The sequence below is a fragment of the Cyprinodon tularosa genome, unplaced genomic scaffold, assembly GCF_016077235.1.
Source record: "Cyprinodon tularosa strain WSP-4 unplaced genomic scaffold, ASM1607723v1 ctg33, whole genome shotgun sequence".
In the NCBI taxonomy this organism is placed as follows: domain Eukaryota; kingdom Metazoa; phylum Chordata; class Actinopteri; order Cyprinodontiformes; family Cyprinodontidae; genus Cyprinodon; species Cyprinodon tularosa.
Window position 1 is genome coordinate 1,309,638 of NW_024039041.1, and position 22,977 is coordinate 1,332,614.

The 22,977-nt window shown below is 37.2% G+C and overlaps 1 protein-coding gene across 2 annotated transcripts; it reads right to left on the minus strand.

Annotated features, from left to right (window-relative positions):
* Positions 1-1,538: 1,538 nt before the first annotated feature.
* Positions 1,539-21,626, minus strand: sgk3 (serum/glucocorticoid regulated kinase family member 3). Of its 2 annotated transcripts, none has more exons than XM_038293758.1 (17): positions 21,376-21,626; positions 13,593-13,762; positions 13,361-13,444; positions 10,791-10,863; positions 10,079-10,154; positions 8,766-8,841; positions 8,594-8,643; positions 8,422-8,479; positions 6,993-7,076; positions 6,765-6,896; positions 6,238-6,350; positions 5,133-5,169; positions 4,703-4,789; positions 4,490-4,585; positions 4,226-4,381; positions 2,397-2,486; positions 1,539-2,058 (listed from the first exon to the last, which is right to left on the minus strand). In XM_038293758.1, exons 2-17 carry the CDS (start codon positions 13,686-13,688, stop codon positions 1,888-1,890), a joined length of 1,479 nt encoding a protein of 492 aa, XP_038149686.1. In that variant the 5' UTR covers positions 13,689-13,762; positions 21,376-21,626; the 3' UTR covers positions 1,539-1,887. The 2 variants fall into 2 exon arrangements, with proteins under 2 accessions (XP_038149686.1, XP_038149685.1); XM_038293757.1 differs by having other exon boundaries at positions 13,593-13,765; positions 21,376-21,625.
* Positions 21,627-22,977: the final 1,351 nt, after the last annotated feature.

A 22,977-nucleotide genomic window follows, 5' to 3' on the forward strand; every position in this document is an offset into this window, starting at 1 on the left:
ACAAACAGGGAATCACAGATTAAAGTTTTCTAAAGTGAAAGCTACACCTTTTTAAACCAGTTTTAAAATATCTTTAAAGTCTTCCAACTTTTGGTTCTCAGCTGTCTGGTCCTCTCCGCTTTGAAATCTGCCAATTTGAAATTTTTACAAATTAGATAAAAGTCTCCAAAATGCCAAACTTTCTTTTTAATTGAGTCTTGCATTGTCTTAGAATTATAAGGTCCATGTTTGGACTGTTTTGTGAGCGTTTTAAATATTTAAGAGGGCTTTAAAATTTTTTAAAGCTGGACCTTTCTAAGGTTCTCATGCTAAAAAAAAAAAAAAAAAAACACTTTGACCTGCAGCAAGGGGATATTTTTTGACTCCCATCCTTGGGTTTGCAGGTTCTCCCTGGGTACTCCAGCTTCCTCCCACAGTCTAAACTAGGGCTGCAACTAGTGATTATTTTGTAAATCGATTAAGCTGTCAATTCTTTTCATTATAATTGGAGTTCTGGATAAAGAATATTGACAAATTAAGTATTTTTTAAATCTTAAATGCAAAATATTTATATATTTTTTTTAAATCTTGGTATAATTACTGCACTAAGTGGGTTACTCTGTCAGTTAAAGGCATATTTTACAGTCTCTATACTCTAGTTAATCAATTAATTGACGATTATTTCAATAATCGATTAATCATGGTTTCAGCCATAGTCTAAATAGAACTGTAAGGTTGATCTGCAACTCTTAATTGCCTTTTGGTGTGTGTGTGCATAGCTGTGTCTCTGTTGCCCTGAGTTAAATGGCGACCTGTCCAGGCTGTACACAGCTTTTCGCACATAGGCACAAGACCCCGACAGACAAAAGGCAGACATAAATCTCAGCTCAGTTTTGACTGCATTACATAATTGTAATTTGGTGGCTTATATATTTTTCTTCTAAATATCAACCCTTCTACTTTGAAAATGACCCTCTAAATCAAGCACTGAACCAAAACTTTACACTTTATACGTGTAATTTAGATGCAAATCAGATATAGGTGCTGAACCTTGTTGCTGTTTTTGAACGGTATATGACTAAAAATAATTACCTTTGGATGGCATGCTCTTTTGACTAAGCTGTACTGATACACTCTTAAAAAAGCTGTTAATTTGAGAAAAGGCTGTCTTTTTAATCACCTTATTCTGAGAGTTGTTACAGAATCAGCGTTTTGTTTCACTTTCACAAATTTTTTGAATGATAAAGTTTGTATTCAATTCAAAACAGAGATGACTGACAGGCACTTATACAATAGACATAACAAATCAATAAAAATACCAACAATACACACCGAGTCTGGACTTTGTGCCTTTGGTTTTTAATCATTACAGTAGAAGTACAGGCCAGTTGAAGACAAGCATTACGAATATTTAATGTGAACAGATGTGTTAAAGCATGTATCAAAATATTCCAGCATAAAAGAAACAAAAGGCACCTCAACTAGTATGATTCAAATGCTTTTTAGTTTTAATAAGAACATGGGCATGGACCATTGGATCTGCCTGTTAAAATGCTTCCTTTTTTTTTAAGTACAATGAACATTTCAAGTTTTCAAACACCTGCTTCTTGATTTTATTTCAGGTATCGTTTTAAGGCTCATTTTTAGAAAAGACCTGAAATCACAATACCAGCGAGCACATTAGCTTAATTCTAAAATATAGCATCTGTTATATATATTTTTATATAAATACAAAAAAGGTAAAATAGACTTTCTTCCAATCAATATCAGTTTTAAGTGCAGGTTATTCTCTGTTGCTAGCTTTGGCTTCACAGAACAAGTAAACCTCTTTGTTCTAACTTTTTTTTCCCTTTAGTCAATGTTTTTACAATGGTTAAGGCAAATGAGGACCCCCTTAGTGGGGTTGATTCACTGGAATGAGTCATCAGAAGGTGGGGCATATGAGAAGCCCAGAAAGGCATCGTCGGCCTCCATTACACTGGCGTTGACAATGGAATGTTCTTGAGTCCAGCAAATCGAGTTGGGAACCATCTCCTCTGTGAACTCGGGGTCAAAGTTTGTAATATCGCAGGGAGAGCTCTGTCAAAACATTAAACGACACTTGGCTCAGAACGACACTCATGAAATACACTCAGTAAAGTTAGCAGAAAGGAGCATCTTAAAAATCGTTCAAAAGCCATTGATTTCCTTAGCTTACATAATGTAAAATTGAACTAATAAGTTCATGTGTAAAATTATTTTTTAAAAGAAATTAGGTAAAGAGGTGTTAAGATTCAGGATAAGATGCATTATGAAATATAATGAGCAGCATAGGATTCCAAACAATATTCTGTTCCCAAACAATATAACAGAAAAAAATGAACCAGTAAAGACAAATGTAAAAACGCTTCAAATACTGGATGAAACAAAATATTTACCACATTAGGTTTAAATGGGACAGGGATCTTCTTCTGTTCAAGATCATTCCAGTTGATCGATGAGAAGAAGCTGTGTGTTTTGATCTCATTCTGAAAAACAAAACATAAAAAAACAAAACGCATCAACCCGATTCTGATTTTCTTTCCAGACCTCTCTGTCCCATGATTTTATTTTATACGAGTATAACATTTCATAAGGAAGCGAGAATGGCAGGAAGGATGAGAGGGTTGAAAGAACAGAGGAAATGAAGAACAGACAGAGGGAAATAATAAAGTACTGCACAAAAAAAGGAATGGAGGATTGGAAAAAACCAAAGGAACAATTAAGGAAGTTGGATGAATAATTGACAGATAGATGGGAAGATAGGCAGATGGAAAGTAAATCTAAAAGATACTACTATACTGTATTTTTTTATTTCCATTCTTAACCATGCTTGTCTAAAAAAAGCAGAATCAACAATTCTTTACTCTCTAATTATTTCAAACTATGTAGGGATGCTGTTCAATGATCTACCAGCAGAGGGAGCTAAAAACTAAAACAAAAGGTCTAATTGTAGCAACAAACATAATTCCTGAGTTGTTTGCTATACAGGTGAATTTCTAAAGGAATGGGTTTACCTGGATTTCACAATTTGCATTCTGTCTAAACTGCTAATATTGTTATCAAACAACAAAGGGCATGAGGGATGATGTGGATGTGAAAGTAAATTATTTTTAGCGTTTATTAAATTTACTTTAATTTATTAATTTTATTATTTAATTTTTTTGGCTGAAAAATCAGTTTCACAAAAAAAAAAAAAAAAAAAAAAAAAAAAAAAAAAAAAAAAGCAGATGTTCACATACTATTAGGTTATAAAAATAAAAGTTTTCCTCCAAAGAATAAGTTTTGTTTTTTAACACTCTTTATGTACACACACTAATCACACAATATACATAAAAAGCTAAGGTGAAAAAAATTGGACCTGCAGGCATATCTAAATAAGCTTTTATCCAATCAGGGAGCTTCATACTAGTTCGGAAAGGTCACATTCTACAGAATCTAGTGATATGCACCAATTTGAGCTGCACAGAAGCCCCAGCAAATCACAAACGAGAGTAGGAGAGGTCGTACTGATTTACACACAGATACAGTTTCCAAATATAGGCATGTCATATTACCGTAATACAGAGAGAACAATAAGCTTTTAGCTAAATAATAGGCTATCAGTTGGATATATTCCAGAAACTGACTTTAATTGGTATGAAAATATCTTTTGATGAAAAAAAAAAAAACAGCAAAGTTATGACAGATTGTATTTGCGTTGCTTGGTTTTGCTGACGTTTTCCCGAGGACGTTTTTGAGTGGTCGGCTGCGAATCAGAGATTTGCATATGATTCTGGCTTACATTAGAAATGCATAATTCGGCACAGCTAGTTGTGTTGTCAAAAACAAGCCCACTGAAAAATAAACTTGGTCATAAAATGCATTTTGGCTATCTGAGTGTTTTTTACCACTGTGTTTAAACTGTGGTCAGTGGATATTAGAATGCAGTAGATGAAGACCTGGACATATGATAAGTGTGTGTCAGGGTCAGAGTTAGTGAGCTCCAAGCTTATTGTTGGAAAATAGCTCCTGCCCCCTTGAAAGGGGGCGCTCAAGCTTAAGTGAGCTTCATGCAACTGCATGGCACATTGTTCTGATTTTTTAAATACAAAAAGGCAAAAGTAAAGACCAAATACACCTTTTTCCTAAATGAAATACCACTTGTGGGTTGATCCATCATATGAAATGCCAGATAAAATTCATTGTCTTTTATGGCTGTAGTAAGATAAACAAACATTCAACTCACAAAGTCATCTCTGGATCCCAGTCTGTGTGTGCGATCTTTCTCCAGGAGACCCTGAAGAAGAGACCATGCTATGCTGGACGCCCCAGGACGCATTGCTAAGGGTTTGTGCAGGATGTTGTCATACATCTCGTGTGTATCCCTGCTGTAAAATGGGGGCTAGAATGTAAAGAATAGACAGCTTTAGTACGTCTGTGAATCAGTGGGATGACTCAACAACTTGTGAAGATTGGGAACAGATTTAAAAACAGCTGAAGTGAAACTCACTAAACCAAAGAGCATTTCATACAGCACAGATCCCAGACACCACCAGTCCACAGTGTTGTCATATGGGTGCTTCCTCAGGACTTCTGGAGCCAAATACTGAGAAATAAAAAAAATGTTTGGGTCAATGGAATAATTTTTCCCTGTAAAAAAAAAAAAGACACTAATACAAATCTTTTTGGTAAATTTCACAGCAGCAAACAACAGACAAGTTACCTCAGGAGTTCCACAAAACGTAGAGGTGGTATCCGTCTGGGAAATGCCCTCCTTGCACAATCCAAAGTCCGTCAGCACGATATGCCCCTTCAAGAGACAAGACGTGGACATTTTTAGATAACGTGCCACACAAGCACCTCATTATCCCCGCACACTGAGGCCTCTATTGTTGCCAGGAAAGCTGGCATCAACGATGCTCGGTCAGTCCCATTCACCGGTCCCTCACAGGACAAGCAGGACACAGTCAGACCTAATCCAATCACATGCTTCACATCAAACTGAAACAGGAAATTACAATGTCGGGTAAAATTGTTCCTAGAAAACTGGGATGCAAACTCGGTGCATGCTGAACAAACCGTCCATTAGGGCACAGAATGAAGCATCATTCCAGTGTGTATTTATGATTCAAATAAAAAGGACGAACACCTACCTCATGGTCAAGAAGGATATTCTCTGGCTTTAAGTCTCTGGAAGACAAAACATGAAAAATAAGAAACAATAAAACAGTCTTGTGCTAAAACCTTTTTCAAATTAGAATCTGTGATTGATGATAGTCAAAAGGTAGACATCAAACGTTAAGATCTGTCAGATTCTTGTTAGAATAATGGACTATTCTAACAAGGCTCCGATTTAAAACCATCCTATTGTAGCCCTTTCTGTATATTTAGGGTTGTTGTTCTGCTAGAAGGTGAACCTCACTACAATTCAGTTTTGCTTTCTTTACATGCAGGATTTATTTTACAGATGAACAAAAAGTAAAAATGGTTTTGGTTTAGAAAAAGTTAATTCATACAAAAACATTACACTCTTTTCTAAAATAAGTGCCCACATTATATTTATACCAGAGGTTATAAAAATGGGCAGAGCAGGCCAATCTGGAGACCTGCTAAGTGACTCGTATCAGAATCTAGGACCATAGGGGAGAATGGGAGTTTTTTTATGTTAGTTTTAGTGTCTTTGAAAAATGATCAGTCGCTATTTAAGTTTATCCTTTGACTCATTTAGCAGGGCTGTTTGTCTAAATGAGGGATGTTTGTTCACAGTTCATGCTATTTTTACATGTTTTATTGGCCCAAAACTTTTTTTTAAATATTGCATTGGCGTTAAATATAAAAAACATTGTGCCTGACTTTCCTTTACCGCTTTCAACACCAGTCTTAAGTTGTTTTTAAGCACCCTCTCTATTATCATCATCATCTCCTCTCCTGCCCCATCTGTTAAAATAGATGGAAATGTTTTGGAAATTTTGCAGAGGGCCATAATACCTTAAGGTAGTGATTTGTAAGCTAACCCAGCTTAAAGTATCTCCAGAACTTTAATCTCTGAGCCGTCTTTCTTATTCTTCATGATGCTATTTGCTCAGTACTTTACTCAAACTTCAAAGACCTTGACAGAACAGCTAGATTTACCTAGAGACTCAATTTTATTTAGATGTATCCCAGTAAGGGAGGCTAAATGCTACTGTAAGCTAGCGTTGAAGTATTTTTTTATAAGTAAAAATATTTGAAAACCTAATTTCAACCTGTAATCCATACCTGTAAACAATATCTAGAGAATGCAGATATCCAAGCGCACTCGCCATTTCTGCAATGTAAAACTTTGCTCTGGTTTCTGAAAATGTCCTTTCTCTTTGAAGATGAAAGAAAAGCTGGAATGAGAACATTCTGGTTAATTTTTTTTAAAAGACACAGCAGCATTCATTTAATCTAAGAGTCAAAACACTGTGATTTGATACTGTATTTATAGAGACCGTGTAACAGTAGGCAAGAGGCGGATTTACAGAGGCAGACTGATGTTAGTCATTCCCACAAACAGCAGCTTAAAAAAGACTGAGAATCACACTCTACAGAGATCTCCAGAGGAAGTCACACTCAAAAGTCACTCTGGTCGGAGTAAAGCTGTAATTTCTAAGAGGCATTTCACACACGCAGATGCTGGAACCAACCTAAGCATAGCTCCAAACAACCCAGTATTTCAATCCTGTATTACTTCATTCCACAGCTGAATCATGTGAGTCAGTGCGAGCATCTTATTCCCCCCCAACCAAACTGAAAGAACTCACTTCTCCTCCATTGACGAAATCCAAGACGAAGTACAACTTGTCTGTGGTCTGAAAGGAATAGTGAAGTCCGACCAGAAATGGGTGTTTCACATTTTTCAGCAGTACGTTGCGCTCGGCCATAATGTGTTTTTGCTGATTGGAGGGATAATTCAGAGGGAGGGTTACAACACAGAGCAGCATGACCAACACACTCAAATGATCCAAGACATCACTGATTGGTGAATGTACCTCTTTTCTGTTGAGAATCACTTTTTTCTGTAAGACTTTCACCGCATAACACTTTCCGTCATGTTTTCGTTTTGCAAGGAAAACCTGTGTGGGCGTAAAACGAAGCGTGTTAGATAGAGAGGTAACCATAGTAATTCCCAAAGAGATTCTCAGTTCCTAAATGGAAAGGCCAGCATATGGAGAACTAAAACTTCTTGTTCCTCCAGAGCAAAACACAGGCAGTATTCATGACAATAAAATAAAAAACATGACAAAACATTTTTATAATTTGGTCTTTATGCAATAAAACCACAGGGAAGGTCATATCTAACTTAATCACAGATTGCAGGATAATTCCACAAACCCTATGTCTTTAGATTTAAGGAAACTGGTTGAACTTTAGAGGTGTATAAATAATGGGGGTTAAAAATATACAGTGGGGCAAAAAAGTAATTAGTCTGCCATCGTTTGATCAAGTTCTCCTACTTAAAAAGAAAAGTTTTGTAATTTTTATCCATGGTACACTTACTATCAGAGACAATATTTGATATTTACATACACAAACTGACTACATACAAACACATACACATATATATTTATTTTAGGGGTAGAACGGTTCACAAAATCCACGGTTCGGTTCACGATTTCGTGGTTACGGTTTTCGGTTCGGTATATGTTTATTATTACACCAAAAAATAAAAAAATTAATGAAAAAATAAAAATGAATGAAATTAATGAAAAAAAAAATTAATGAATTGTAATTAAATTTTAATGATCCACGGAAACCATGGTTCATTTCCACATGTTTTGCTGCTTTGAATTTAATCATCTTGCGCATGCCCTCAACCATCTCCAAGGAACTCAGAGCGGAGCGGATGGGAGCCACAGTGCAGGCTGTAGGCTTTTCTTTGTGCAGGAGGTCTGGAGCGCAGCGGAGCGCTGACGGAGTATGTGGGATTTTCGGGGTTAGCATGACATGTTGGTCATGTTGCTGTTAGCATAAACAAAACGTGTTGCACAATGCTTGCACACTGTTGTACTTTTATCCACAACTTTCTTTCTGCCGTCATCGTAGGTCACTCAAAATGCAAAGTGGTCCCATACAGCAAACCTATAAAGTGCTGCTGGCGCGTCTTCCAACTACTGTTCTTTTCCACTCGCCATAGCTCCACAATTCTCCACAACAACTGATTTTTTTCTGCTACACCCGGCTACGCGGCTTTGCTTCTTCTTGTTTACTACTGGTGGTTGGCTTTTGTCGCGGTACCGCCACCTTCTGCTCTGGAGTGTACACGCTTCACCTATGAGAAAAAGGAGCAGCGCATGAACTGAACGCAACACACCCGAACCGAAACAGTCGAAACCGAACGGTTCGGACGGTTTATGAAAACCGTCCGAACCGAAATGTGGTGTGAATATTTGTGCCCCTGTTGTTGTAGGGGTCCCATACCTTTCCAAAACTCCCCTTTCCAATAACTTTTAAAAAGTCAAAGTCTGTAGGCTTTGCTCTGAAAGAGAAAGGAAAATTTCCATCACTACTTTATGAAGAATTTTTATGTTTCATTTAAAACAAAAGAGACATTAAAGCCATACACAAGAATTAAACCAAGCAGGAAACATACTGTGGATTTCCAGAGGGTCCCAGGTTAATGTTTCTGGAGGTAGAGCCATTCTGTTAAACACCAGATGAACATTAAATTAACTACCAGCTTACCAAGTTTACATGCTGAATTAAGCAATGCAATGAACTATTGAAGCATGAGATCAATTTTCATCCAAGAGGATGATACTCACTTTGTCATCTTCATCCTCAGAGGCATCTGAAAGTTGATGCATTTTGTCCATTAGAAGAAAGCTCCGCACATCTGGGCTTTAACGAGTCATTTGGAACAAAAAACATATGAAAAAATATTTGTAAGAACCTCTAGAATTTTTTTTTACTGAATATTTATACAGTACATGTTAAATGAATCAATACTTTATGAAAAGATTTCCGTAAAAAATTCCAAGGGAAAAAAAGTTATACAACACATCCAATCAAACCAATATGCAGGGCATTTGAGCCACAAATATCTAACAGAAATTTAAGTATTTAAAGGGGTAACCTTTGGTTGCAGTACAAACAATCAAAATCATGTTTATGTATTTTTTTTGTTGACCTTTGGTAACCATAAAAAAATATCAAAAGGAAAAACTAAATGATCTATAAAATATATGAAAAAAGAAAGAAGCACTGGGGGTGGATGGGCTGATCCACCACCTTCTCCAATTCATTCTTTTTTTTTTTCTCCCCTCTCTAAATAAAGGGTGAAAAAAGTTCCTGTTATTGACAGTCTTTTAGTAATGCTTTCATAGAAGAGCGATATTTTTTACTTATCTTTAGAAGATACATTACATCAATTTGCTCCATTTACACTACAAATAAAGGTAAAAAGAATCTGTCATTGATTAACCACTTTGGATAGTGAAGCATAACCAATCCGTGGGAACCGGAATGTCCCTCAGTGATATGCATATCCATTTACAATGGGATTATACTGACAGTGGATGGACTGCGGTGCAGCCTCGCCACAGAAAGCCACATACTGAACACCTTAGCCAGCCCAGCCCATCTACTGCATCGACTGCAAAAGTGCAGAGATTCCCATGGGTTGGAACTTTTTCCAGGAGAAAAACTCCATTTATCCATGCACATACTGTAAATGATCCTTCTCCATCCTTCAATAGCCCCTCTGTACCCTCATGTTTCTGTTTTCCCATTTTGTTTACAGTAGTCAAGTTAACGTTGGTGGGTTGATCTTATTCTGAAATTCATCAGGACTTTTTCCTGTTTGGTTTGCGTATCTCTACTGCTGAAAATCGTTCTTTGAGCGCGCAACCTCATAACCGCACCCACATTGCACCTTGGCTGATGTGGGTGTACACAGAGTTGTTTTTTTTATTATTTGGGTTCCTTGCACTGACCTGCAAATCAGCTGCACCTATTCAGACAGCATTAAAGGTTTCACCATTTTTTTCTTTCCACTTACCATCAAGAAATCCAACATAAACTAAGTACTTGTCATCTAATCGTAATTTCCTTTGCTGTATTTGCAGCACACACTTACTGGCTGGAAAGCTGAGGATTAGAGACGATCCGCTTGATGAACTCATGAAGCCCTGCTCTTCGTTGCTTGATGAATTCTGTGGTTTAGAGGCAGATTTCAATAGAGCACAACAATAATATACACACAACATACAGTGGGTAAGGAAAATGTTCGGAGCCCTTTAAATTTTTCACTCTTGGTTTCATTGCAGCCATTTCCTAAAATCAAAAAAGTTAATTTTATTTCTCAGCATCCCATCTTGACAGAAAAAAAAAACAGAAATGTAGAAAGTGTTACAAATTTAATAAAAAAGAAAAACTGAAATATCAGTCTTTGCTGTGACACTCATATTTAACTCACATGCTGTCCATTTCTTCTGAGTCTGCTCCTTCATTGGAGTCCAGCTGTGTTTAATTAAACTGATTGGACTTGATTAGGAAAGGCACACACCTGTCTACATAAGACCTTCCAGCTCACAGTGGATATCAGAGCAAACGAGATTCATGAGGTCGAAGGAACTGCCCAATGAGTTTAGAGACAGAATTGTGGCAAGGCAAAAATCTGTCAAGAAGGTGTGCTGAGTGTACATTAATGAGAAATAAAATAAATTTATTGATATTAGAAAATGGCTGCAATGAAACAAAGAGTTAAAAAATTAAAAGGGGTCTGAATCTTACTGAATGAGATTTTTATCTGAGCTTTCAATTTAGCAGGCGGACCAGAAACCACTTACCTGGGTCAAAATTGTCCCCAAATATCCTTTTAGCCGGAATTTTCAAGTTCATAGATGGGAACTGTTTTTTTAACTGAGTCGGAAGAAAAACAAAAGACGTTAAAGGAAGTTTATTATAAAAAGGCTTTGCTCAGTATCTCCCCCTACGGAAGAGGATTAGGGCCATTTAAAAAAAAAAGACAAAAAAAATCAACTCAATAAAACAAAATGGCTGTTGAGGATTACTTTATTCTCAGAATCTCCCCCGGTTATGACTACATGTAATATTCCTACTTTATCAAAGTGATAACCCTGGGTTTTGGTGAGAGAGTCTTAAATAATTTGACTTCTAAATCTAAAAATAAAGTCAGAATTCTAAGATTAAAGTCAAAATTCTTTGAATTAAGTCAGAATTTAAAAGCATTTTTTATGGCCCTAATCCTCTTCTGTAGTGTTCAATTTTCCCATACACCTACTTTACAAATAATTTCGATTAAGTTTACCAAATAGAGTGATAGATGAAGACTTTAGTTTAGGTATATATTTCCAATGTAAATTAAATGATCAGAAGTAAATAAGCTCTGATTAATGTGGAAGATCCACGAAATATAACATAGTATAACACAAATATAACACAACATATATATATAACATATGACACAGGTCAGGGATCTGCTCGGGTGGTCAGATCTGCTCGGGCCCACCGCATGCCAGTGACGTTACGCTATATATGATTGGCTGAATGTTGCCACATGATGTAAAACATTGTGGTTGCCCAGAAAACAATAATAACAATGCAGCGTCCGTGTGCCGAGTCGGGAGCATCTGTAGTGTTAGCGTGTCTATTGACTGATCAAGTTTTACCAGATTGATAACAAAGCTGAAAAAATCTGTTTATAGTGAACAAAGTAACTGCAAAACCATTAGTTACTTTGGTTACTCGTGGTTTTGCATGAGTAACCAGTGAGAGAGCTGGGTAGCGCTGTGGGTAGCTGTGCTCAGTAGCTAACGGATTAGCCTCTTTTAGCTTGGTCAATTAGCCATATTAAGGGCGGATTATACTTCTGCAACCGCACACATCAAATGTCGCTTGCGTCTGGTCGCAAACAAGTTTTGCTGGTATGCTTCTGTGCCGTCGGTCTATATTTTCTAGAGACGCACAGCAGTTTCCTGCCAAAGCACTAGGGGAAGCATATTCGGGAACTTGCAAGAACTTCAGCGGATGGTCACGAGAACTTCTTCAGCGGCGCCGGCAGGAGTGTTTATTTTCCAAAACATGTCTTTGGCATCGTACAAGTGGTTGTACTCACGAACGTCCTCGATCAACCTTTAGTCGTGGTTATCCATTGTTGTTTACTCCTCGGCTTTTAAAAATGGCGCGCCCCAGCACCGAATCGAGTAGGTTGAAGCTGATTTTTGTCTGCCTACTTCCGCTTGAGGTCTGCGCGGGTTCGCGACCTTCCGACATGAAGTCAGGATTTTTTGAGGTGCACGACGACGGTTGCCGACGTCTGCCAATGAAACGAAAAATAATAGCAAAAATGGATAATAATATATTGAGACACCATCTAATTCTTAACCCTTTTTAAGGCAAGTTACCGTTTTTGATCACCTGCATACCCCTTACAAATGGAGCCTCTCCTGTCCCTCAGTGAGGTCTATAGGTTATTTTGCCATTTGATCAATTAGATGAGGCATTGAATGATATATTACCAACTGTAAATTAAGTTGAAAAAAAAAAGATAACAAGTCAAGAAAAAAAATAAAAAATCTAATTGAAAAGTTAAAAAGTCAAGTTGGAAGGTTATTAAGCCTAGTAAATAATTATGTTTAGGTTTATAAACAAAAAAATGTAAGTGCCAGTATCAGCATTAATGCCTCTAAGTACCAAAAAAGATTTTTTTCATTCACTCTCAGATTGTTTTTCATTAATTTCTTATAGAAGCACTTTTGTTAATTTTCTAAATATATTTGGGCAAGTTGGCGTTTCTTGTTATTACATTGACATCTTGTTATTACTTTCATTTTTGCCATCAAAATATCTACATTTTTTGAATTTCACAAAGGTAATAAAGTCTTGTTCTGGATTCCAATAACACTATCGGCTTAAAATTTAGATTTTCAAAGTATTTCACTGAATGCCCTATAAAGGGTTAAGAAATAGGTGCAATATAGTTTGTCTGAGTGGAGTTGCCATATGATGATGTCATAAGAAGGGGCAAGGCCCAGAGAAGACCAGCCGAGCAGATCTGGTACCTAAACTGGCCTGCCCACCAAATTTTTTTTGTTTGATTTGTTGATAAATGTTTGTTTTTGTTTTAACTGAGACTGGTGTAACATTCATTATCATTGACATCTTTATCATGTAAGTGGAGGAAGAGAAAGTAATATCGCTTCCACACACAAAAACTAAAAATAAGACAATATATTGGGGATCGGGTAGACTGATGGTAAAATAATCGGTATCAGCAGTCGATTTCTGTTCTCAACCAATGGAACCACTGCTGTTGTTACCATTTCATTCACATAATTCAAATAATAGTTAAATTTACTAAGTTGCACACTTATTTTTGAAGGAAAACAAGACTTACTGTGTTATAGAGTTTATCAAACTCCGCATATCGCCTGAAAACAAACCACTCCTGTCGTCCAACAGACACCATCACTTTGTAAACCTGAAAAAGGTTCACACATGAGAAAATGCGGAGCGTCTCATTAAATGTTGAACATGTACTTGTTTCAAAATGTAACACCCTAAAACTCGATGACACCTGCTAACATTTCCAAAGTGAAAACATATATTTCTGAATGGAGGCAACGCACTGTGTAACGCTTCTTCTTGTCTCTCTGTTCATTGTGGCAGGGTATGCTGACATTAGGGAAACTGGACTGCTCCTCCATCTTGGGGTCTGTCAGCATTCAGAGTCGTAGAGTAATGAGCTCTCCTGGGTAAGGCTTCAAGTGTACAAGTGGCCAATCCCCATGCTGGGACTCTGCTGCACAGAAGAAAAAGAGAATAGAACACTATGAAATTCAGGAACTGAAAGTGGCGTACATCTACATGTTGGTGTCTGTTGAGTCCGACATGTATCACTCTGTCAAGGATGAGGTTTAAATTTAGTATGCCCTGTCCTTTGTCACACATACACGTATAAGATCTAAATACATATCAAAGTCTTCTTAACAAAAGTGAAATACATTCAGTCATAGTTTGTTGTTGCAGTAATCAAGGTCTCTTGTGCGTGTAACTGTCAGCTTTGGGTTTTTTTGTTTTGTTTTGTCTTCTAACAGTGGGGATCCTCTGTATACATTCAACATTTTGTTGAACCACAGACCCAAATGTCTTTGGTTAGTTTCGGAGGCAGATTTCTCAGAAACTGAGATTCCCCCCATTTCCCCCCCCCTTATTTAAGATCTGTTGACATCAGTTTACAAACCCGGTCACACATTCTCAACTGGATTTAGGTCTGGGCTTTAACTAGGCCGTTCTGACATATAGACTTTCTGGTGCAGCTCCAGTTGCATGTTTAGCTTATCATGCAGGAAATGTTGGCAACATCTCTGCCTTTACAGCTGCTGCCAACATGTGTCACAGTAGGGAATCGTGTATTTAACCAACTAGAGCACTTTCCTTGGCCAAATTTGCTTGGCTGCCTATAGTTCTTTTGAGCAAACTACAAAAGGGGACATTTTATTATTTTTGTTCAATAAAGGATTATTTTTCTATGCTTTCACTTCACTGTTTAAAGCTCTCTCTGGTAAATTTTAATTGTAAAGTTGTCTTTATATTTGTAGATCATAGAGTAAACATAGCTTTTACAAATATTTAAAGGTAAGGATATTATTTTTTTAAATCGAACCCTTCTCCAATACACTGTTGGTTTTCGTGGAGCCGTTAGTTTACTCATTTTTTGAAACCAAATTCTGAACCCTTCATACAAGCGCTGTATTTATGCTCATAAATTACATACAGAGGAAATCCACTTCTTGATTAAGTGATATATTTAAAAAAAACTGGTAGCATTAGACTTTATTTTTGGGGCATCAATGCAACGTTGTCTGTGGTGGTGTGGTTACAGAAGAATACGCCACTTCTCAGATTTCTATTTCTAAAATTTACAATTATGCTCTTTTTTTTTTTTTTTAATCAACCTCTCTTTAAAATATTCATGATGTTGCTGAGGTTTTGCCTGTTTAAACCACAAAGAGAGCGTATCAATGTTGACTCTAGTTCCAATTAGGAACGACACCGCTAAATAAGACTCAAAAAACTAAAATATTGAGTCAAAAAACATTTTTACCTATTTAACCTCAGACAGCCATTATATTAGAAGGAAAAGAAATGCTCCTTGCAGTATTTAAAATGATAATTTCTGAAAACAGATTTGTTTTCTATATGCAGCTACTAGGAACTAAGTTCTCTGTTTTTTTCAAGGAAGAACAACATGGAGCCGTTTTAAAGTAGACAAATATTTAACTCACTCCTTCCTTGGTAAATGGCTATAATCTCCCACTAATGTGTTATAGTCCATCTTTTTTTTCCTTTTTTGCATTTTGCTGAGAGGTTAGAGTCCATTTCTGAAACCTTCCTCTGCATTCATTCACCTGCTTAGCCATCAATCGCCCTTCTGTCACACGCAGAGCCAGAGACGTTCGTGTTACTGAGAGGTTAAACATAAACACACAGCTCCTTGCTAATATATGCATGCTTCTTAACCTTTTTAAAATATTGTTACACACACCTCACTTTAATATGAAAGCCCGTAATAAAACCATTTGCAACCACTCTGAGTTCAGTAGACACCTATTTATTAAGCAAAGACTGGAGTCCAACTGTGTGTCAGTCAATCAGATGCTTGGTTTCATTAGAGGAAACTTTTTGACCAATTTGTAAGATTTGATCACATTGACTTTGTAAAGTGCTTGAAGATGACATGAAGTAAATAGGGGGCTATATATAGATAGATAAACGCAAATGGAATTGAGGTCGGGATATTACCAGTATGCATGATTTTGCTCCATATATCAAAACACCATTAGAGATATGCAACATAGCTGGTCAGCAATTATAAAATGGGCTAAAGTGCTTGAAATCAATAACATTTAACCTTTATTGTGAAGCTTAAATAACTTTAAACATGCCAATAATAAAAATGGTAATAAAACAGATTTTTCCAACTCCTTACACAATGTTATATTTTAAAGACACATGTTAACTTAATGTACTTCTTCCATTAAAGTCTTCTATAGAATAATTTGGGCTGTAACTTTATTCAGTATTTATTTGATCACACTTGAAATCTGTTTGTATGATCCGTTCAGCAACAAAAATAGACGAACAAGCAGAAAGCTATAATGGACTCAGATGGGTCAAATTTTGTTTCACCATGTCTTGAGACAATCTCATAACACAAAGCTTATATTATTTTCGTTAAACATCTGAAAAACATCACAGAGCCGTTTACTTCATGAGAATGCGTTATATTGATGGATGAATTGCCTTTAAACAGATGTTATGATTCATCACTCAAATGTCCTTTCTTGCTTTGGTGGTGCAGTGGTTAGCACGCACGACCCATGTATGAATCCTTAGTCCTTGATGCGGGCGACCTGGGTTCGATTCCGACCTATAGTCCTCTCCCGCATGTCTCTCCCACTCTCTCATACCCCCTTTCCTGTCAGCCTAAAAACGTACCAGGGTATGGTACCATTGCAAAAAGATGAATCTCTTTTCTCCATATATTGCACTTTGCAAAATATTGGTTTGCTCTATGTTTGAGCCAGTCTATATTTTATGTTTTTCCAGCCATAGTTTATTAAAACTTCACCCTCCCCGCATGCTCGTTCGAAGTTCTGCCTGCTTGGGAGCGACATGACAACAGACTAGCACGACACTTTCATGAACGCTCATGTGAGGCACACCAAACAAAGCGCGTAAATTATTTTCTTTTTATTTCACCATTTTAACTCTCTCACTTTTTAATAGGTGGTATATTAAGTGAGATTTCTGTGTGGTATGAGATATTTATGATTATTAGGGATGGTTATTTTCGCCAAAGTCCTAAATCGATTTGATTTTGATTCATACAGTTCTAAATCGATTCATTTCGATTCGATCTGTCTTTACAATAATGAAAGTGGTTCAACTGTGTTTCAAAATACTCATGTCTTTTAATTTTTCCTGTAATATTAAACACAAAGTGCAAACTTGTAAATCAGACAATTTAAACTTGAGATGTGACCAAAACTGTCTCATAAGTGCAAACCTATTGGCTATATTTGCAGGTGTCGGGCTTGAAGTAAGCTTGAGTGCATATTTCCTGCTCAGTTGAATGTGAACGTCATGCACGTCACTATTAAACTAATCGATCTCATTCCCTAGACATCGATTTTGCAAAAATGTAAAGGAATCAATTAAAAATCTATTTTTTTTACCCAGCCCTAATGATTATCAGGCGTTTACATGCACCAGACACAAAATACAAGCTTTTTTTTTTAAACCTAAAAAACACAAGATTAAAATTGAAGAATTTTTAGCACCTGTCCTCACTTTGAAACATGGTGATGGCAGAGCCATGCTGTGGGGGTAAACAAGGGCAGGGAAACTGGACAGGGTTGATATCCAGCTGAAGATAGTTTTTTATCCCACCAACTGCTTTTAGGTGTGAAAAGAGCGTTCGGCACTTGGAGCTGATCATATTGTTATGAATATAACACAGACCCTAAAACAGACCAAAGAACCATACCCTGGTGCGGTTACCACTGGGAGACTCTGCATTGTTTATCTGTATGTGTATCAGACCCTAGTATAACAAAGGCAGGAAACAAGGATGTGGCATCAGTACGGCACATCTGACTGAAAGAAGACAACAAGAGAAAAAAGCAAGTCGCAAATCCGAACAGGAAAGAGTTTGAACATTTCTTGAGGAATAGAGGAGAGGTGTAGAAGCACAGCTACATTTGAGCACAAAAGTAATAACAGCCTTTATCTTTAATTCTGTTTTTTTTTTTTCTATCAACACAATATTGGAGCATTACTGCCCCTAGAACAATCCGTTGGAACAATATGAAGTACCGGTAGTTCATCCCGGTCTAGAGAGGGCAGCTAATAGCAAACTGCACCTAACGAAGGTGTGAAATTTACCATTACCTGGCCCAGATCAGCCATTTAAATGTGTCCTTCGAGGCTGCATAAAACTTGATGATGGCGGCAGGTTCATCTTTAAGGAGGACAATCATTAAGCCAATTATTCATACAGACATTAATTTATAATATTTATTTAGATAGGAGTTCAAAATTTATTTTTTAGAAAGAATATGAGACACCATCTTAAAAAAAAGTGAAAATAACCTAAAAGGAAGAGTTGCCATCAGAATCGACTCAGCCAGAGAAGACTTAGTCCATCCAAAACGTTCATGTTACTACCAGTGAGAAAGGAATATATTAAAATTAAAAGCTTATGCTGCGTCTAAACGGTATGAATAATTATGCACTATAGATCAATAAAAAATACACACACCAGAGGAGGATATCTGAATAGATTTGGAGGCGTACTGTAGATTTTTCAGCACTGCTCAATCCAACCCAATGTTAAACAGAGAAGCATATCCTGGGAGTTATACAATGTCTGCCTTACAACAAAGCCTTTTGTCTACTGCTCTGACTCGTTCATTGTTTGATGTCAGTGAGGTCAGCCCAGTTTGTTTAGTAGCTTTTTGTGTAATAAAAAAAAATAAAAAAAGCTCCCTGCTTTGTACACACGGAAAAGCTTTGTGTACACTCTCTCTCCCTCTGCTCCTGAACGCAGCCTCCAGGTAAATGTCTTTCTGCTTGTTTAAAACGAGCCCAGTGGCCTCTTCATCTAAAACCCTGCTCTCTCTGTTTGCTACCAAAGTTAATCCTGCTATAGTTTCACTTTGAGCCACTTCTGAGAAGAAAACCCATTGAGCTGTGATATTTAAAAACAGCTTTCCTTGAAAGATATGCCTGATTCCAAAAGGTTTTGCTAAAAATCTTGAAGCAGAGACCTTGTTGTGATGTAAAACTCTTAAGTTTATGCAACAGAGGCTGGTACATGCTAAAGAAAACCAAAACTAACATCTGCTTCTGTTTTCATGGTGAGAGGGCTCCAAACACATGGGTAGGACCCGCTTTTTAGCATTCCTTTTGTCCAAGACGAAAATAATGGTGATCACATTGTGTAACTGACATTTTATGAATTCACCGCACCCACAAACCCTGCCAATATTGTCAGAGCAATTCAAAACAAATCACGCTGAGTGACAATGAGGATGACAGTGGAGCAGATGAGGCTGTTATAACAACTTTCCTTCAAGCCTTCCTACATGCTCATCATGAGTTAACGTATGGGGACAGGATCAAAAATAGCTTTGGTAGCACTTTAGCTCACAATCAAATACCCTGTGGGGACATTAAGCGCATTTTTTTCCCCCTCAGCTTGTGGTTCTGTATCACACATGTCAAGGAATTCAAGCCGCAAACCCAAAGCTAAAGAAACAGAAGGGCGATGGGCCTAACATGACAGCTCAGTGAGGCATGTGGCTTTGAATAAACAAATCAAGCTGAGAAAAAGAAAAAAAAAAAGCTGCACGAGCCGTTTCAGAAAATAAACATTCATTTTCACCAAAAGTATTCAAGCACTCACCCGACATTTGCAACAATTCATTCAGTTTGACTATATATGTGTTCGGATTGAAGTGATTTGGTCGGTTCAAAGCGCAAAGGCGAACCACCACATTGAAAGAGATGACGACCAATACTGCTTTCATTTCTTGGTATCTTATTAAAATGCAGCAGACACAGTTTGAGGAGGTGCAGCTGGGGAGGCTTGCCTTGCGTGAACCCAGTCAACCTTGATGCATTCAGCCATCCTCCTCCATTAACTCTGATCCTACGCCTGACATCACTGCCAGGACAACGATTAAATACCAACAGGCTGCACACAGTGCCGACAGCTTTCCTTGTACAAAAACTCTGGATCAGTTCCAGCTCCAGGGCATGACAGCTTACAGTAAAGCAACATATTTAAAAACCTGTTGCTGCTCCGTGAGTGTTGTTTTTCTGGATAATTTCTCTTTTCTTCCTTTTTACCATGCAAACTCTTAATTTTACAGTGCTGTGAAAAATTATTCATTTGTATTTGAGAAATGTAACTAAAGACCACATTTCTTAGCTCTATCATGTAGCTACTCATATAATCTCAGATGATTGCAGAATACAACCCATTGTAATCAGAAGTACTTTTAGAAGTATTTTTATATATATTTTAGACCTGCTCAAATGTATAAAAAAGAAAAAAGTGTAGACCTTTAAGATCCATCCATCCATTTTCTGACACGCCTAATCACAAGTTGGGTCGCGAGGGGTGCTGGTGCCCATCTCCAGCTGTCTACGGGCGAGAGGCGGGCAACACAGAGACAAACAGGACAGACAACCACTTACGCACACTTAAGGAGAATTTAGAGAAGCCAATTAAACTAACAGTCATGTTTTTGGTCTGTGGGAGGATGCCGGAGTACCTGGAGAGAACCAACGAATGCTCAGGGAGAACATGCAAACTCCATGCAGAAAGACGCTGGGCTGGGAATCGAACCCAAAACTTGCTGAACCCTCTTTAATAAAAAATTAAAAGTAACAGATTCTGAATAACTCATAAATGCAAACAAACAAAAAAACAAGCAGGTATTAACAGGACGGGAAGATGTGCCTCATTGCTGTATGAACAGGAGGAGGATGTGTATCGTCATATGAAACAAAAACTGCAATTTTATGAAACTAGCTCACCCCCCAAACACACCTTTTTCTCATGGTGACAGCAGCATCATGCTATGGGTCTGCTCCCACCTCCCTTTGGAATTAAAGGGAAGATGGTTACAACTAAATACAATTTGTTATTTTGCCTCCCTTTCTTCTCACCATCAAATTGTATGCAAGACCAATGAGGTTTGTGGTAGGTATAGTAAAGAAAACTTTTTTTAAAAATCCCAATGGTGTCTAAATAGTTGTACAAGACTGTCACAGCTGCAACAACATAGGGAAGCATGTCAGCGCCTTTTAAATCTAAAACATAATCTGCACAGTCAGGGGATGTGAAGAAATTGTATTAAGCAAATAAACTACTCCAGCCTTACTGTTTGAGACCTGTTAGGCAGGGTTTAAATATTTCTCTCTCTTTCTTTGGTGCTTATTTTTAAATCTAAACATGGATCACGTGTGTTAGGGGAAACGTATCTCCAGCAGAGATCAGGGGGAGGAAGGACTGAGCTAGGGTAGGGAGGGGCTGACCACCCAGAGAGACAGAAAGACATGTAAAAGATGAGAGATTCAACAGGCTCGATCATGTGTACAACAGCCTTTTAGCAGACTATGCTAAAAGAAGGAAAAACAGTTGGCCCCCGGTGCTCTGTCAAAGCTAAACAGCAAAGCAGCTAACTCCACAGTTTTTACGCAAAATACCACATTTTGTCATTTAATGTAATATAACACGACTTAAAATAGAATTCAACATGTTACATCGAAATAGTTAGCCAAAACTACGCTCTTAAAAACATAACAAGGTAGCTGTTGAACATGAACATCACGTACCTTTCAGTATTTTTGATGCTGAGCTCGCTTCTCTTACTTCCAGTCGGGATGTTTCGAGCTGTAGCGTTTAAAATCTCCGAATAGGTGACATATTTTTTCGTTAGAAGTGAGGCTGAAGCCCCTTAAAGGACTCTCAGATCCAGAGTGTGTTTTTTGTCGCTGTCCATGAACGTTTCACAAATAAGAGAAGCAGGAAACATCGGGCTTTTCCTGCTGCAGAAAGTTCCAATGAAATTAGTCACGGGAGCGCGCGGCTAGAAGCCTCTACTAGCAAAGCAGGCAGGAACTGTACATCCGGTGAGAGGTTTTCAAAATAATATCAGGGATGATTCTTTCTTTCTTTCTTTCTTCTTGTTTAATGGCGGTTGACAAGCAACTTATTGGTGTGCATTACCGCTACCTACTGGTAAGGAGTGTGGATCAGGACGCAACCTAAAAAAAAAAAAAAAAAAAAAAAACTAAATCCTTTCTATCAGTTTAGTTTTCTTAAGAAATCTTAATAAATGACGTAAATATTCAGAAGAGGAGCAATATCCCAACATATCTGATATTTTTAATTGTAACTTATTCTTTAGAAGTCGATATTCTAATTTCCTTCTCTCCTGAGAGTACTTTGGACAAAACAACAAAACATGTTCTACTGTCTCTTCTTGAAAACAAAATTCACAATTTCCTGATGGATGTCTTCCCATTATAAATAATGTACTGTTTAAGCCTGTATGACCAAAACGTAACCTGGATATGATATTATCTTCTTTTCTACTTCTTCCTGTTCCCCTCATTACCCCAACTTTCCTTTGAATGCTATAAAGCCATCTACCAGTTCTTTCCTCCTCCCACTGCTTCTGCCATCTTTCCTTAACCTTTTGTTTTATAATAGATTTTATCTCCTCTTTACTAAATGGAATCAGTATCTCAATGCAACTGTTTTTTGAAGCTTGTTTTGCATATCTGTCTGCCAATTCATTTCCTATTACTCATATATGAGATGGAACCCATGTAAAAATGACAATTAATCCCATGGTCTGAATTCTATAAAGTATTAACTGAATCTCCAATAGAAGGTCTGGTCTACTATTGGAATGATTATTTTTAATTGAATATAATGATGAGCTTGAATCAGAGCAAATTAAACTTCTTAGAGGACGAACATCTTCAATCCAACTCAAAGCCAAAATAATTCCCATCATTTCCCCTGTAAACACTGATACGTCATCAGAAATCCTCTTACATTTTTTAATATTAAATTCTGGGACGATAAATGACACCCCATTGTTGTTACTTAGGCTTTTAGATGCATCTGTATACACTTGAACATAACCAAAATATTTATTTTCTATATATGATTGGACTGAGCAAGATTCTGAAAAATTTCCTTTTTCCCTCTTCTTCAACAATGATAAGTCCACAATGATTTCATTAAATAGAGTTGGATGAACCAGTGGCAGAGGAACTGTATCACTCATTTTTATGGATGATAACTGAAAAATTTTAACATCATTTTCTATCTCCCAACCAAAGGATTTTAAAGTCTTTTTCCCTTTTTCCCAACTAGGTTTTAAAATTTCTTGACATGGATGGTTTTTATAATGACCCTTTAAA

What these genes read in the sequence shown, in the direction of transcription:
- sgk3 (XM_038293758.1), bottom strand. Translation starts at nt 13,688, where the DNA reads ATGCTGACAGACCCCAAGATGGAGGAGCAGTCCAGTTTCCCTAATGTC. An exon ending in TGATTCTCAACAGAAAAGAG is followed by an intron (nt 6,897 to 6,992) that starts GTACATTCACCA and finishes CCCTCCAATCAG; the next exon opens with CAAAAACACATTATGGCCGA. An exon ending in ATATCCTTCTTGACCATGAG is followed by an intron (nt 4,790 to 5,132) that starts GTAGGTGTTCGT and finishes TGTCTCTTGAAG; the next exon opens with GGGCATATCGTGCTGACGGA.